The sequence below is a fragment of the Oryzias melastigma genome, linkage group LG21 (genome assembly GCF_002922805.2).
Source record: "Oryzias melastigma strain HK-1 linkage group LG21, ASM292280v2, whole genome shotgun sequence".
NCBI lineage: Eukaryota > Metazoa > Chordata > Actinopteri > Beloniformes > Adrianichthyidae > Oryzias > Oryzias melastigma.
Window position 1 is genome coordinate 2,566,795 of NC_050532.1, and position 13,820 is coordinate 2,580,614.

General features: G+C 38.0%; 2 protein-coding genes across 5 annotated transcripts in view; both read right to left on the reverse strand.

Moving 5' to 3' along the window:
• The window catches only part of LOC112155483 (immunoglobulin-like domain-containing receptor 2), a 27,312-nt gene extending 22,736 nt beyond the window's left edge, over positions 1-4,576 (reverse strand). For 2 of the 4 annotated variants that reach the window (XM_024287130.2, XM_024287128.2), the window contains exon 1: positions 4,046-4,576. In XM_024287130.2, coding sequence (XP_024142898.1) covers positions 4,046-4,085 — 40 coding nt within the window. In that variant the 5' untranslated portion in view covers positions 4,086-4,576. The remainder of the gene's footprint in view (positions 1-4,045) is intronic. The other 2 variants (XM_024287129.2, XM_024287131.2) reach the window with 2 other exon arrangements.
• A 29-nt stretch (positions 4,577-4,605) lies between these two features.
• LOC112155223 (cell surface A33 antigen) lies at positions 4,606-13,451 on the reverse strand. The gene is made up of 7 exons (XM_024286739.2): positions 13,295-13,451; positions 12,970-13,136; positions 10,149-10,362; positions 8,702-8,866; positions 8,491-8,607; positions 6,515-6,638; positions 4,606-6,416 (listed from the first exon to the last, which is right to left on the reverse strand). The coding sequence occupies exons 1-7, from the start codon at positions 13,344-13,346 to the stop codon at positions 5,702-5,704; spliced, it is 1,554 nt and encodes a 517-aa protein (XP_024142507.2). The 5' UTR covers positions 13,347-13,451; the 3' UTR covers positions 4,606-5,701.
• Positions 13,452-13,820: the final 369 nt, after the last annotated feature.

Genomic DNA, 13,820 nt, shown 5'->3' on the forward strand with positions numbered 1-13,820 from the left:
TTTTTTTTTTTAGCTAATTTCAAGGTTTAATTTGTTACATTTAGTTAAATTAGAGCATGACCACACAATTAATTTCAACAAATCTTACTAAAACAAATTTTACTTGTTTCATTCTCATAATTGTTCACTTATAACAATGAAAGACATATTGTATTCCATTTTTAACTTAATTGAGAAGTACATTTTTTCTCTTGAAAACTTGTATCAGCATTTTATCTCATCCCAACTTTATCTTGCATGCAAATTGATAAACTCTTGAATGTAGCAGAAACATTTCAGTTTTTATGAATGAAAGTTCAATCCCAGTTGAGCCTCAGTTAAGTGTCTTTTCACAGGGAACCAGCATTTAAACTGCAATTCCCACCAAAAACATTTGCTATAGCAGCAGAAACACGCACACAAACAGCATCCTGCACACATGTCAAGGACAATAGACACCCTGCCAACAACAACACATCCGTGTTAACAGCTTTCTCAGGCAGATTCCAGTTTATGGAAAGTTGTCGTTTGATTGTTGGTGACACATTTAGTGCTATCTCCATATTTAGTCTATCTTCAGGGACATGAAAAGTTTCAAAACATATACAGAGCTGGATAAATAAAGTTAACAAAGGGGCTATAAAAGGAGAAATGCTGTAAATTTAAAAATTATTACAGAATAATAAACATCTCTTTATCAGCATAGATGGTATCGGATCTAGTGTATGTTTCTGGGGCACAGACAGGAACAAGGAGAAGGTGTGTGGGAGCATCGCTGCCGCTCAGCGCAGAGGTCGGAGGTTAAATTCCAGCGTGTGTGGGGGGCTGGGGAGGCCTGCGGGGAGGTAGGGGGGTTGTCATCACACAGGCAGGAGATACAGGAGTTGTACACTCATGGATAATTTCTGCTACTCGTCTCAGCTCTAGGTGGGGCAGGAACTTGTCCTAAACATTCCCCAAAGACAGGAAATGAGCAAGTCAACGGACCTGCTTCTTCTCAGGACCGGCGAGAGCTGCACACACCCTGCATTTAACCTTGTTATCTAATATCCACAATTATTCTGGGTCCCTTTGGATCTGACCAAACAGGGCTGCAGATGCTTTCAACTTTTCAGGAGTGGGGAAACAAACATCTGGATTTTTCTAAGAGACGCTGGCTAACTATCAGGGCCCAGAACATCAGCAGAAACCCTTCCTACACCGTTCTCCCTAAAATACAATCCACCAATCAACTTTCTTCAGAGTTATTCTTGTTTTTAATTCTTTTCTGTTTTTAGAAGTGACACAACAAGAATAATCAAACTAGAGCTAAAGCAGCCAGTTCTCCGAGCACTGGAGCCATGAACTCAGGTGCTGCCAATTAGCCCACTGATTAACAGCACCTGGGGTTACCGAAAGGTCAAACCAAGGTTGTGTCCGAAATCCCTCCCTAACCCCTAACTACTAATAAACTATGAAGTGCAGGACTATATAGTGCCCTGGATTTTAAAGGTAATTCGGACACGGTGCTCACTGCTTTTCTTTCGGTTTTTTTTTTTTTAAAAACGGGTATGACGTCATCGATATTACGAAGCGAAAATCGAATAAAAATGAACATTTTACAATGTTTATTTATGACTCCACTGTGTTCTGATGGTGAAAATGTTGATGGTTTATTCAAATATTGCATTTAAACATGTTTTTTTGTTCGAAAGTGTTCGACCGCAATGCATTGTAGTCTATATTTGCTAATCTAGTGACCATCGATGTACACTAGTTTTTCGCAGACTTCTGGGAAATTTCGAGTGCACTCAATTTGGAATTAGTAGATTCAGACAGCACTAGAAAATGGCAAACGCACTATACAGTGCACTATAAAATGAGTGGGGGGCAATTTGGACAAAGCACAAGAGTCCATATTAAAAGCAATATAAATCAATGTTTCATTGCCAAAGAAGATTGATCAACTTGTTAAGGTCACGACTAATAAATTAACTCAGCTTCTTATCCCACAAATGCAATTTTTATAAACAAATGTACTACTTCAAGGAAACTACAAAGACATCACAACAGTATACTATCTCAAGATGCATTTTTACAACAGAAAGTTCTCAAACTTATTTTTTTCATGTTCTAAAGTGTCACTTTCTGTTATCTTCTTTTAATTATTGTGTATTTGTTTCTTTATTTTGTTTCCTATTGGGTCTTTCTTCTATAATGTACATTTTTCAAGCCACTCTCTCCACCATTAAAAACAGAATTGGCCCTAGGGGATAAATAAAGTTGTTTTAATTGAATCGAATCCATCTTCAAAACATGGTGAATCCTTTTTGCTGCTAGAGCCACCCCAGCTACTGCGAGGCGAAGGTGGAGGTACAAACATCGACTGCAATGTAAAACAGAGAACTAGACAGAGTGACTGCGACGTCATCCATAGAAAATGCCTTACTACCGGTTCCAACGAAATGAAGTCAATTCAGTCGCCATTTTACCACAATACAGACTTCACCATTTTGGAGCCAGACAACGTTGGTAAGCAGGGATTGGTCCAAGTCGGTCTGAGTCAACATTTCTATGGCAACCAACATCACTGATCAGGAGTGAGCTTGTTGGAAAACCACACCCCTTTCACTGAAAGCAGGCACAGAAGAATCTGTCAATCATATGTTTGAAATGTTCTAGGTGGGGGGGCGTCACTTACTTTTATCGAGGCATCTGATTGGTTAGTTACTAACTTAAATAACTTAAAGAAAAAAAAAAAAAAAAACGATTATCAAGAACATGTTAAAAAGAGGTATAAGAGAAAGAATGGTCATTCTGACAAATGCAATGACTGAGTAATAGCTGACTACTTATTTCTCTATTGAAGTCTATGGGATTTCAATGGGACCAGTGGGTATTTCCTATTTGGAATGCAGAGGGAGGGGTTACTCAATCCAGCTCTCATATACAGTCTATGGAGAACATGCAAACTCTACACAGAAATGACCCAGCTGGGATTTGAACCAGAGCCATCAGCAAAAACACACAAAAGATCATAATTTCTAATTTTTTCCCCTAAATTTAAACCAGTCCATTCATTCAAATAGAATCAGATCTTAATCATCGTTTTCCTCTCAGAGGAACAGGAAGGGGTGACCGAGTTCCTATTTTTGTCCCTGGGGTGTAGTGGTCTTCCTTTTGTTTGATTTTTTTAAGGAGCAGGCCATTGTTCAGACCCCCCCACTCCTCCCCATGTCCCACAAGAGAAGAGGAAAAAGGTCACAGCCTTTCGACCAATCAGAGAGCAGAGATCCTTCCAGCTGAATGCGAACAGACCAATTAACTACAAGAGATTTAAATCAAACCGTTATTCATTCCAGACCATGGTGTAGGTGGAGGCACCTGTTAACTGTTGTTTACCGACGCCCACTGAAGGCTAATGCCCGGGCTGCAGACCCGCATTCACAGGTGTCCTCTCAGGATTAGATAAACCCTGACAAACGGAGGAGGTTCCTCCAGGTCAATGCTCTGCTGATGGTCGCAGGCCGTTTCCTGAACAGACCTTTCCTCCCAAAAGCCGCCACATTTCCGGCTTTTCTAACGCGCATTCCTTCACATTGACTCATTATTTTGATAAAACAAATCAAGTCCGAATATAGTATCTGTTTTTATGATGTTTGAAAAAGTCAACCATAATTTAAGGATGTTCATATCTTTTTTCTTACATTTTTTCAAATATATGCAGGTTTAATGTTATTTATTAATAAAAAAAAATATCCTTTTTTGGTCCATTCAAGTTCTTTGCTAGCTTAAAAGCTGTCCTAAAAACGTAGTAACTGAAAAATGGCTCGATATTAACACAACGCACGATACACACAGCACAAAAACAGACCAACAAAATACAAATATGAAACAAATAATTAATACATAATGATATTTATTCCTAAATTTAGACTAGAGACCAAACTCAGGCTGCTAGTAGTAGTAGCGGAGTCTTCACATCCAGCAGTCTCCGGGTGAGCTGAAGTTTATACGCTCAACCTGTTGCTGTCGAGAAAGTGGGCGAACACCTCTCAAAAATCTTCATGAAATAAATCAAACTCACCGAGTGCTCCCAGTAGAGTGGCCGCCCGGTAAAATGTCATGATACGGTCCGTTATCAGAGCGAATTCATCGGTACGTTTTTCATGTCGTAGCTCGCGAGGAACCTGCTGCCTCCGGCTGCTTCTAACGGGACTGAACCATTTCTGAGAGAGGTGAGTCCAGGCGCACGCGAAGAGGGGAGAGGCCCGCGAGCCCCGCGCCGTGCGTGGGATCAACCGGGTGTAGTAACAATGTTGTTAATAATACATTAAAGAATAAGAACGTCATCACACATGTTGCGTTTGAAAAACTTTAATAAGCGCTTTAAAAAAAAAAAGAAAGAAAGAAAGAAAAAAAACAGCATAAAACTTCTCAACAAACACATCACATTTCACAATTTCAATGATTACTTTTAGGATTTTTTTGTTATTTAGCATTAATATTTGATTATTTGAATGTTACATCCATTAACTGTATATAGAGAACTGGACAAAGTGACCCCCCCCCCCTCCCTGTATCAAGAATCCAAAATTGACAGATTCCTCCAAGCTCCTTTCAGTGGAAGAGGTGTGGACTTCGAACAGTAATCTCTGGCCTGGTTTGGCGAGAGCCGAAGGTAATGCTTTTCCTACGGGGGACCTCAATGCTTGTTATGTCCAGTTCTTATTAAATGGTCTATGATTGCAAGTTATAAACTGACCAATCAGATACCTTATTAAAACCAAGTGGTTCCAGACAGCCCCCACCTTAAACGTTTCTGCCGTGCTGCTTTTAGTGTAAGAGGTCTGGACTTCTGACAAGCTCACTCATGATTGGGGACAGTAGTTGGCATAGAAACATTGACTCAGACCGACTTGGACTAGTCACTGTCGTCTAGCTCCAACATGGCGAAAACTGTATCCCAGAAAAATGGTGATTGAATTGCCTTCATTTTGCTGGAGTTGGAGGTAAGGCATTTAGGTGGCATCACATGTGCTCAGTCCAGTTCCTATATACAGTCAATGGTATTATCTACACAACAGCATAATTATAGGCCACTCAGGGACGTAATCTCAATCACGTGACCACGTCGACTGCTTTTTAGCTAGTCAGCTTTAAAGGAGTTGAGATTACTTAACCAATGAAAGGTGAGGAAACCCTTCTTTGAAGTGACTCCGTGACCCAGAAACTGAACATGTATTCTATTAGAGTCCATTTCTATGCCATAAAGTTACAATAATGTGGCGTTAGGAGCCTGTGCACATCTCAATAAACAAACCCACACTCTCTTCTTTTTTTGCGATAAATGTAAGATATTTTGATGGATTCCATTTGCCAAACATAAGTTCAATAATTATTAAGTACTCTAGAAAATAAAATAAAAAAAGATATCAAAATGATAAGAAAAAATGAGGTCATAGTAAGGATCCTTTGAAGAACAGTGGGGTTTGTTAGAGCTTTACAGTGTTTGTTGTTTCAGAATTCACATTATTTCATTACATGTCCAATGATACGAATTCTTACTCTGTTCTTTGTCCAATCAAATCAATGCTTATGTGAAACAATCTGAGATCCTCTTGCCATCAGTGGAGTAAGTTTTAAAAAGAGTGGCTAAAACAGCGTTATTGCTACTTCAAAGATGAAAAACAAAGCAATTACCATACTCCCAAACGCCTTTCAGTAACTCAGAAATACGTATCTAATCTCTGTAGTGACGATCACTGTAATGGTCGCCACGGTCACTACCCTGGTACTGATCACTGTGATCATCAAGGCGATCACGACTACCGGCATAACGGTCTCGTCTATCATCAAGGCGATCACGGCTGCCATAGCGTTCACTACGATCATCCAAACGATCGCGACTGCCATAACGTTCACCACGATCGTCTAGACGATCGCGACTCCCATAGCGTTCACTACGGTCATCTAGACGATCCCGACTCCCATAGCGTTCACCACGATCGTCTAGACGATCACGACTGCCACCATAGCGTCCACGTTGATCATCAAGGTTATCGCGACTACCATAGCGTTGGCGATTATCAAGGGGATCCCGACTGCCGTAGTTTTCACGACGATCGTCCAGGCGATCTCGACTTCCATAGTGGTCACGTTGGTCATCAAGATGTTCCCTACTTCCACGATAGGTATTATGTTGGCTGTCCTGATAACGCACTGAGTCAAAATCACTGCCCTTGCCATCTTTGACCCCCACGCTACTGCTTTTATAACTGAACTGATCGACATCAAGCAGTTCTCCCGTTTCCCCAGTATTGTCATTTCTTTGAAGAACAGCAGTTAGAACTTCTTGATGGCTGATGGTTTTTTTCGCAGTGTTGGACTTGTCTTCCCTGTCCAACTCTTCAACTACTGGATCGTCTTTGTCAGAAAATTCAATGTCACCTGGTGAACTGAAAGACAAACAAGACAGATTTGAAAGTTTAACAAGCAAGCCTCATGATAGCAAACGTTATGTATAAATAAAAAACTAACAAAAAAAGCAACATACCCTTGAACATATTTGCCTTTTTTGTTCTTTCTCTTGCAAAAGCAAAAAATAAGAATCCCAATAACCAGTAAACCTGCAAGAACTCCTCCAATTATACCAACGGTAGCTCCAATGTTCATACTACCTACAAGGATGATAAAAAAACAATTGACTTAGTCCAAGTCCTAATTCTCTCATTGTGTTTGCTGCTTAGTTTAACATTTTCTATTATAAAACATCCTTATTCACATTTATCAGATGCTCAACTTCACACTACACTTCAACTGTAAGACAGGGTGGTAAAAAATCCAGAAAATCACATTGTATGGTTTTTAAATAATTGATTTGTATAATATTTAAGAAATTAATGAGAGGAGGAATGGAGCCACGTACAGTGAGATTTTAGATAAATCCTCCTTCTAACAGTGACAGCATTGAAGATAAAACACGTCTGGATCTTAGAGCATGACAATAATCCCAAACATATCCAATGAACAATGAAGGTGTGGCTATATAAAAAAACATTACGGGGTTCTGTGGTGTTCTAGCTAGTTTCTGGACCTCAATCCAATAGAGAATCTGTGGACGAAGTTGACAGTCTGTGTTGTCTAGCAACAGTCCCCAAAGGCCATAGCTTTTGAGAAGATCTGAATGGAAGAATGGACCAAAATAGCAAATCCAGTGTGGGAAAACCTGCTAAAGACCAAAAGGAAACAAATCCAAATCCTTATGTTCTTCTTCATTATACAAATAAATTCTTTAAAAATCAAACATTGTGATTTTCTGAATTCTGTCTTGACATCCTGTAAAAATGTCTCTATGGTAACAGTTAGACAGCTTGCAGAATTTGTGACTAACAAATACTTTTACCATGTTACAAATGGTGCTAAGCAGTGAAACCTTTTTTTTATCAGCCTTGAAAACTCTTTTTGTAAACTCTATCTGAAATCTTCCTGAAATATTTAATGGTTACCAGTAATTAGATAACATTATGCGGAACAGTGGACGGATGTGATGTCATTGGATTTATCAGTTTTGCTGCTTTAGTTAACAAGGTATGGAGAGAAAACAGTCTCACCTCAGATTTGTTTGCATAAGTGGTTTTGTGTGTGCATAACAAGCGATTCGTGTTTAATTTTTTAAGATTTGTGCATATATTAAATTTTTGTAATTTTAGTTTGTGCATGATTTGTGCACAAACAAATCCAAAGTTATGCACAAATCAAGAATTCCGCACAGACAAATCCAAAGTTATGCACATAAATCAAGAATTATGCATGTATAAATCCAAAGTTATGCACTCAAATCAAGACTTACACTTGCATAAATCGAAAGTTACCCACATATCCCAATTACACGTGCACAAATCTAAAGTTATGCACACAAATCAAGATCTATGCATGCACAAATCCAAAGGTATGCACACAAATCAAGAATTATGATCGCAAAAGTTCAAATTTACCCACAAATCATGATTATGCGCGGACAAATCTAAAGTTATGCACACAAATCAAGAATTACGCGCACACAAATCCTAAGTTATGCACGCAAATCAAGAATTACGAAGGCAGAAATTCTAAGTTATGTACACAAATCAAGAATTAGGCGCGCACAAATCCAAAGATTTGCACAAATAAAGAATCATGCATAAACTGGGTGAGTCTATTTTCTCTCCATAACAAGACCTCTATTTTGTCCCACGAGTGTCATTTATACCTCCATTCTGAGAACTCAAACAAAGATGGTTCTTATTTTCAGTTTACCAAAAATTTTAAAAACACACACAACTAGCAAACATATTTTACAAAACTGTAAAAACATTAGCCTTTTTGTGTTACACCTCAAAAAGACATCACAAATATTGGAAACCATAAATTATGTTCATTACTATCCTGTGACTGTGAATAAAACGGAGCAAACATCTTAACACAGAAAAAAATCATGATCAAACCCGCTTTAATTCCTCTATAATCCTGCATTTTGATTATTAAACTCACTAGGAACAACAGCCACTGTAACATTACAGGTGGCAACATCAATTGAATTCCTCGATGTGCAGATGAAGTACCCAGAAGTCTCTCTTGAAATATTGTAAAGAGACAGAACTCCGTCTTCTGCCAGAAAAAAGGACAATTCAAAGAATTAGAAATAATTGCCAAAAAGAAAACATCTTTTAAGTCAGTAAAAGTTGGTGCCTGCAAGTCCTACTTTGAGTTGTCTTAGGAGGGAATTGCCTGGGAATGTTTTCCACACTGAAGGTTGTCCACGTGTAGACTGGTTTTGGAGATCCCTCTTCAGACATGCAGGTGAGGTTGATGTCGTGGTAATACTCCACTTTTCCCTGAATCCTGCAGATTGGTGGAGAGGGAGGCTCTGGAAGAGAGAAGATAAATATATATATTAAAACAACTTTTAAAATGAGCTTAATTGATGCAAAGATGCAAGTTAATATCAAATTTGTGTATAGTTTGAACCGATCCTTCTACATATTTCTTTTTGTGTACATCAGTGGATGTTTAGGATTGCAAAATCCAGTCGACCTAACTTGGACTGGAGCTTGTTTCCTGCCTGGAATCCTTTTATCCCAGCGAAGAGATGAGGTTTCATGGTCAAATCTAAATGTGACTGTGTAAAGTGCTACATTTAGACAACAGCATCATCTACCTTAGATTTTATACCACTTATAATGGGCTTTAGAAATCAGATAGCAGAAGCTGTGCACACCTCCATCAGCAGCTGCAGCCAGGATCTTGATTTGCTTTAATGGACTTTATCCATCCATCATTCATCCATTTTCTGTACCTGCTTCCTGTTCAGGGTCACAGGGAGGCAGAGGCTAAGCTACTCTCAGGTGTAGGTAGGGTGCACTCAACGACCAAATTCACACGAATGGACAATTTAGAGTCAGTGATTAAACTTTGAAGCATGTTTTGAAACTGTGGGGAGAAACCCAGAGAAAATCCAAACATGCATGTTTGGGTGTGTTGCTGAGGGAAGTAAATTGATGTTGCTATGTAACAAGTGTCATGTTATGGGCAAGACTGTAGGTTTAGCATGATAACACCCTATAGTAAATAAACTTTTCCATATATAAAGTATATTAATATCGACAAAATAGCAACTCTTAAATCATATCTAAATTTATTTATGTACATAGATTTGTTTTTATCTGGTAATATGTTTAAATGGAAATAATTAAAATACTTTGAGATTTCTGCTTTGGCATTTTCATAGGTGATCTGAGAACATCAATGAACAGCTTCCTTCAGTCTGTGATTTCCAATTTAAATGGAAACTATGGAGAGAAAATAGACTCATCCTGAGCTGTGCGTGCATAATTCTTGACTTGTGCGTAACTTTGGATTTATGTGTGAGTAAATCTTGATACAAAACGTTTTGTGCATAAGTACAAACATTATGAAATAAAAAAATGCAAATTACTTATGCACAAACTAAAATTACAACAGCTTGAAACTAACTTTACACACAAATTTAAAAAAAATACGCACAATTTGCTTGTTACACACACACAAAACCAGGTTTATCTGAGGTGAGACTCTTTTCTCTCCATGGAAATCACAGTTGGAGATGTCATGAGCCTTTTTTGGTTCCTCTTAAATGGACAGAAAGTCAGCATCAGTGTGTGAATGATTACCCAGCACTAAAACAGAAGTGGTGGCAGCTGTTATTCCCTCGTCATCGCCGGATATTTTGACACTGCATTGGTAGGTGCGGCTGTCCTTCATGGTCACCCCTGTTAGTCGGAGCGTGCTGGTTCTTCTCTCGATGTTAACTTCCAAGGAGGCCCTGCCTTCATAGTTAGGCGCAATGTCCACAGGAGTGTTCAGAAAGTAGGACGCCACAGATTTCTGAGGAGGTCAACACAAACAGAAAGTGTGCTCAGCTTGGTGTGGGTTCAACGTCCAGGCGCGGTGAAACGCTGAAGGGATAATGGAGGGAGTGGCACACTGTGCAAACTGTGCAGCTACTGAGAAGCGTTTATGATTTTTTATGCTTTCAGTCTTTCACTTCAGTCAGAAGGAATAAAGAGTTGATTCCAAAAAGTTCATTTTTTTGAGTGTATAATTTAGGGTATGGATTTGTCTTTTTGAAGTAAAGTTTTACAGCCAGGGGCGGAGCTACAGGGGGGCAACTGCCCCCATGAACTAAAAGCTTTGCCCCCCCCAGTTTTTGAATCTTCAAAAACTTGTTTTAAGCATAAGAAAAAGCAATAGAGAGAAAAAAAAAACTCTTTCAATTTGTGTGTGCGTAATTCTTGATTTGAAACAATACATTTTGTATTTAACTGTGTGTACTTGCAATGGTGTATTTACATGTACGAAATTAACAAAATACAATTTACACAAACACAAAATAAAATCATCCCTACAATCTGCTCCCTGGGTGTGGAGAAGGACCTGGTGATGCCTGCTGGCTGGGGGACGGCACTCCAGGAAGAGCTCCGTGCTTTCGCTGTGTACGCGGACAGGGGTGCTGCCATCTCTAAAGTACTCAAAACTTTATTTTTTTAATCTTCCAGAGCTCATTGCTCCCTCGCGGCAGCACCCCTATCCCCTCATACAGCAAAAGAAAAAATAAAAATAAAGGAAAAAAAAACAGATCTAGCTAGAAAAGTTGCATTTTCTGCAATAATTCTAGCTTTTTACTGAAAGTAGTCGCTGAAGATGCTGAAGCTTTTTGCTGAAAATGGTGACGCAATTTACTTTAATTTCTGAAGGGATTTGCTGAAAATGCAAAAGCTATTTACAAAATGTTAAATTTGCTAAAAGACAGGAAATTTTATTAAAGAACTATGAAAAAGCGCTAAAGTTGATCTATATTTCAGAAAAACTTGTAGTAAAATTGCTTAAAAATCGATAATACATGCCAATTTTGCAAACATATTTAGTGTGTTGCCTAAATAAGAAATAAACTCTAAATTAGCCCCCCAAAAAAACCTTAGTAGATGCCAAATTAGCCCACCCAAAAAAGCTAGCTTGCTGGTTGAATACTAGCTAAACTCAAAAATAGTCTAAAATTCTCAGTAAACTAAATTAGTCTTAAACTTTAGCATGTTGCTAAAATTGAAGCTAAACTCTAAATTAGCCCAAAAAACCGCCAGTAAATAACAAATTAGCTCAAAATGTTAGCTTGTTGCTAAAATATTAGCAAAACTTCAATTTTTTAAAATTACTATAAAAGATTGAAACATAGCTCATGGATATATTTAAAGGCTTGTTGCTAATCCACTTAAAATTTTGAAATTTGAAGACTTTCTTATTCATTTCTTTTGCTCAGTATTTCAAAAATCATTAAGTTTATGAAGACCAAAAATACAATGCGTAATCTCCTGAACGAGCTGAACGTTTTGATACTGATCGCTGAAATCGCTGTAAGTGTGATTGAGGTTTTATGTGAAGAAAAAAGGTACGGAAAGGAGAAGGGGAATCACTATAGTGTGAATGCTTACTAAGCAATCACACAATTTTATTTTGTATTTTGTCACTTCTTTTTACTTGAATACACAATTGCAAGTGCACACAATTATGCACAAAATGTATTGTATGAGTAATAAACCAAGAATTTTGCACACACAAATCGGTGGAGTCTATTTTCTCTCCATAAATAGCTGATTGGCCAAAAGAACTCCTGTTTTATTAATAATATAACAATAAAACTTTCTAAAACACCATTTTTGATCCTTTCATTTGTAATGGCCGTCCACTTTGCCACCCTTTCAAAGTCTTCTGCCCCGCCCCGTGATCAAATGTTCTAGCTCCGCCCCTGTCCACACCTTTAAATATATTTTCTACATCTGTCTTAAGAAACTATTTTCAGAATTCCTGTTTCACCAAATTAAGGAGGATTTGTGTTTGTGAGTCATCAGAGAAGCAGGAGGCGGTTGATACTCATCCACCCACTGAATGATCTCGGCACAAAGGTCATTACTATCACACAAACGACGTCACATTTCAACAACGATCAGGGATGTTTCCATTTTGTTGTTAACATTAAAGGGGAAAACAACCCTTAAAAAAATATTTTTGAGCCACTTAAGCTGCAAAAACTGATCTTAAGAAAATAAAAAGTATTTTTTGAAGATAAAAATTCTTATTATCTGTATTAGTCATATTTCTTCAGCAAATTATTCTTAGTTTGAGGAAACATGTCTTAATGACTTGAATTTCTTTCTAAAACTAAGAATTCTTGGTAAAACTAATTTTCTCAGGCCATCGGCAGATTTATTTTTTTTAACTTATTTAAAGATCTACCAATGTGATAAGAAAGTTTTACTTATTTCTAAGGGGCTTGTTTTTACAGTGTACAACATTTTAGAATCTTTCAAAAATGCATTTTTTTCTAATTTTTCTCTCCTATAAGAACCTTTAATCCGTCTGACTAAACCTGAAACATGAATAAAGACATTAAGAATTATTTTCTTAATAAACATTACACTATATGCATTTCCGTCTCACCAGTGGTGTCCCAGCAACATCAGGTTGAGCATCCCAGCTGAGGAGGAAGTTGTTGGCAATAGAAACTGCTGGGATGAAATTGCAGGTCAACTCCACATCTTGTCCCTTTGCAACCTTATATTCCACCTCCGGGATGGAAACGTGCAGCCCCCAGCAGCACGAAAACGCTGGAAATCAAAGGAAAACCACACATCACCACTTAAAGTAAGGTGTTTCTCAGTCGTGGAGTCGTATAGAGCTGGTTAATGATTAACATCAGTGTTACTGCAACAAAGACAGGAGAGCAGATCTTCAGAAACTCAAAAGAATTCACCATAAAGCCTACCTGAGAGGACAAGAATCAGCGCTTTCCATTCAACAAGTGTTCTTGATGTCATTTCTGTCAGAGGAGAAGAACATCGATTAAAAGAAATGAGAGAACGAATGATCTCAGTGTGGGTGTGGAGGCCTGAATAACCTTCACTCAGCACTGAGAGGTATGGAGAAGTGGACTCTTCCAGGTAATAAGTTAACATTATGGGTCACATGTCACAGGAGATCCAATCATTGATCCGTTTTCCTTTTGAATGAGTATTTGAATCAGAAAAGTCATAAGGGACTTTCTAGGAAGCCGTACGCTTAACTAACAGATAAGAATATTAAAATGATGCAATGATATTCAACTCAGAAAAAAAATAGGGGTATGATGGTTAAGGCGTGCCAATAAAAATGGTATCTTTTGTGTTTTTAACATGTTTTTGTGGCCTGTATAAAGAAAATTAAGCTTAAAATTGCATTTCTGAGCATTTCTTTATTCAATTGAATCAAGAGCAGAAGAAAAACTTCAGTTTAAAAAAGATTATAGCTCTCTG

Bases quoted from the DNA above. Each gene is read 5' to 3' on its own strand.
- LOC112155223 (XM_024286739.2), bottom strand. From the start codon at position 13,346: ATGACATCAAGAACACTTGTTGAATGGAAAGCGCTGATTCTTGTCCTC. The intron at 10,363-12,969 runs GTGAGACGGAAA...TGACCTCCTCAG, and splicing joins ATGTTGCTGGGACACCACTG to AAATCTGTGGCGTCCTACTT. The intron at 6,417-6,514 runs GTATGTTGCTTT...TTTGTCTTTCAG, and splicing joins AAAGGCAAATATGTTCAAGG to TTCACCAGGTGACATTGAAT.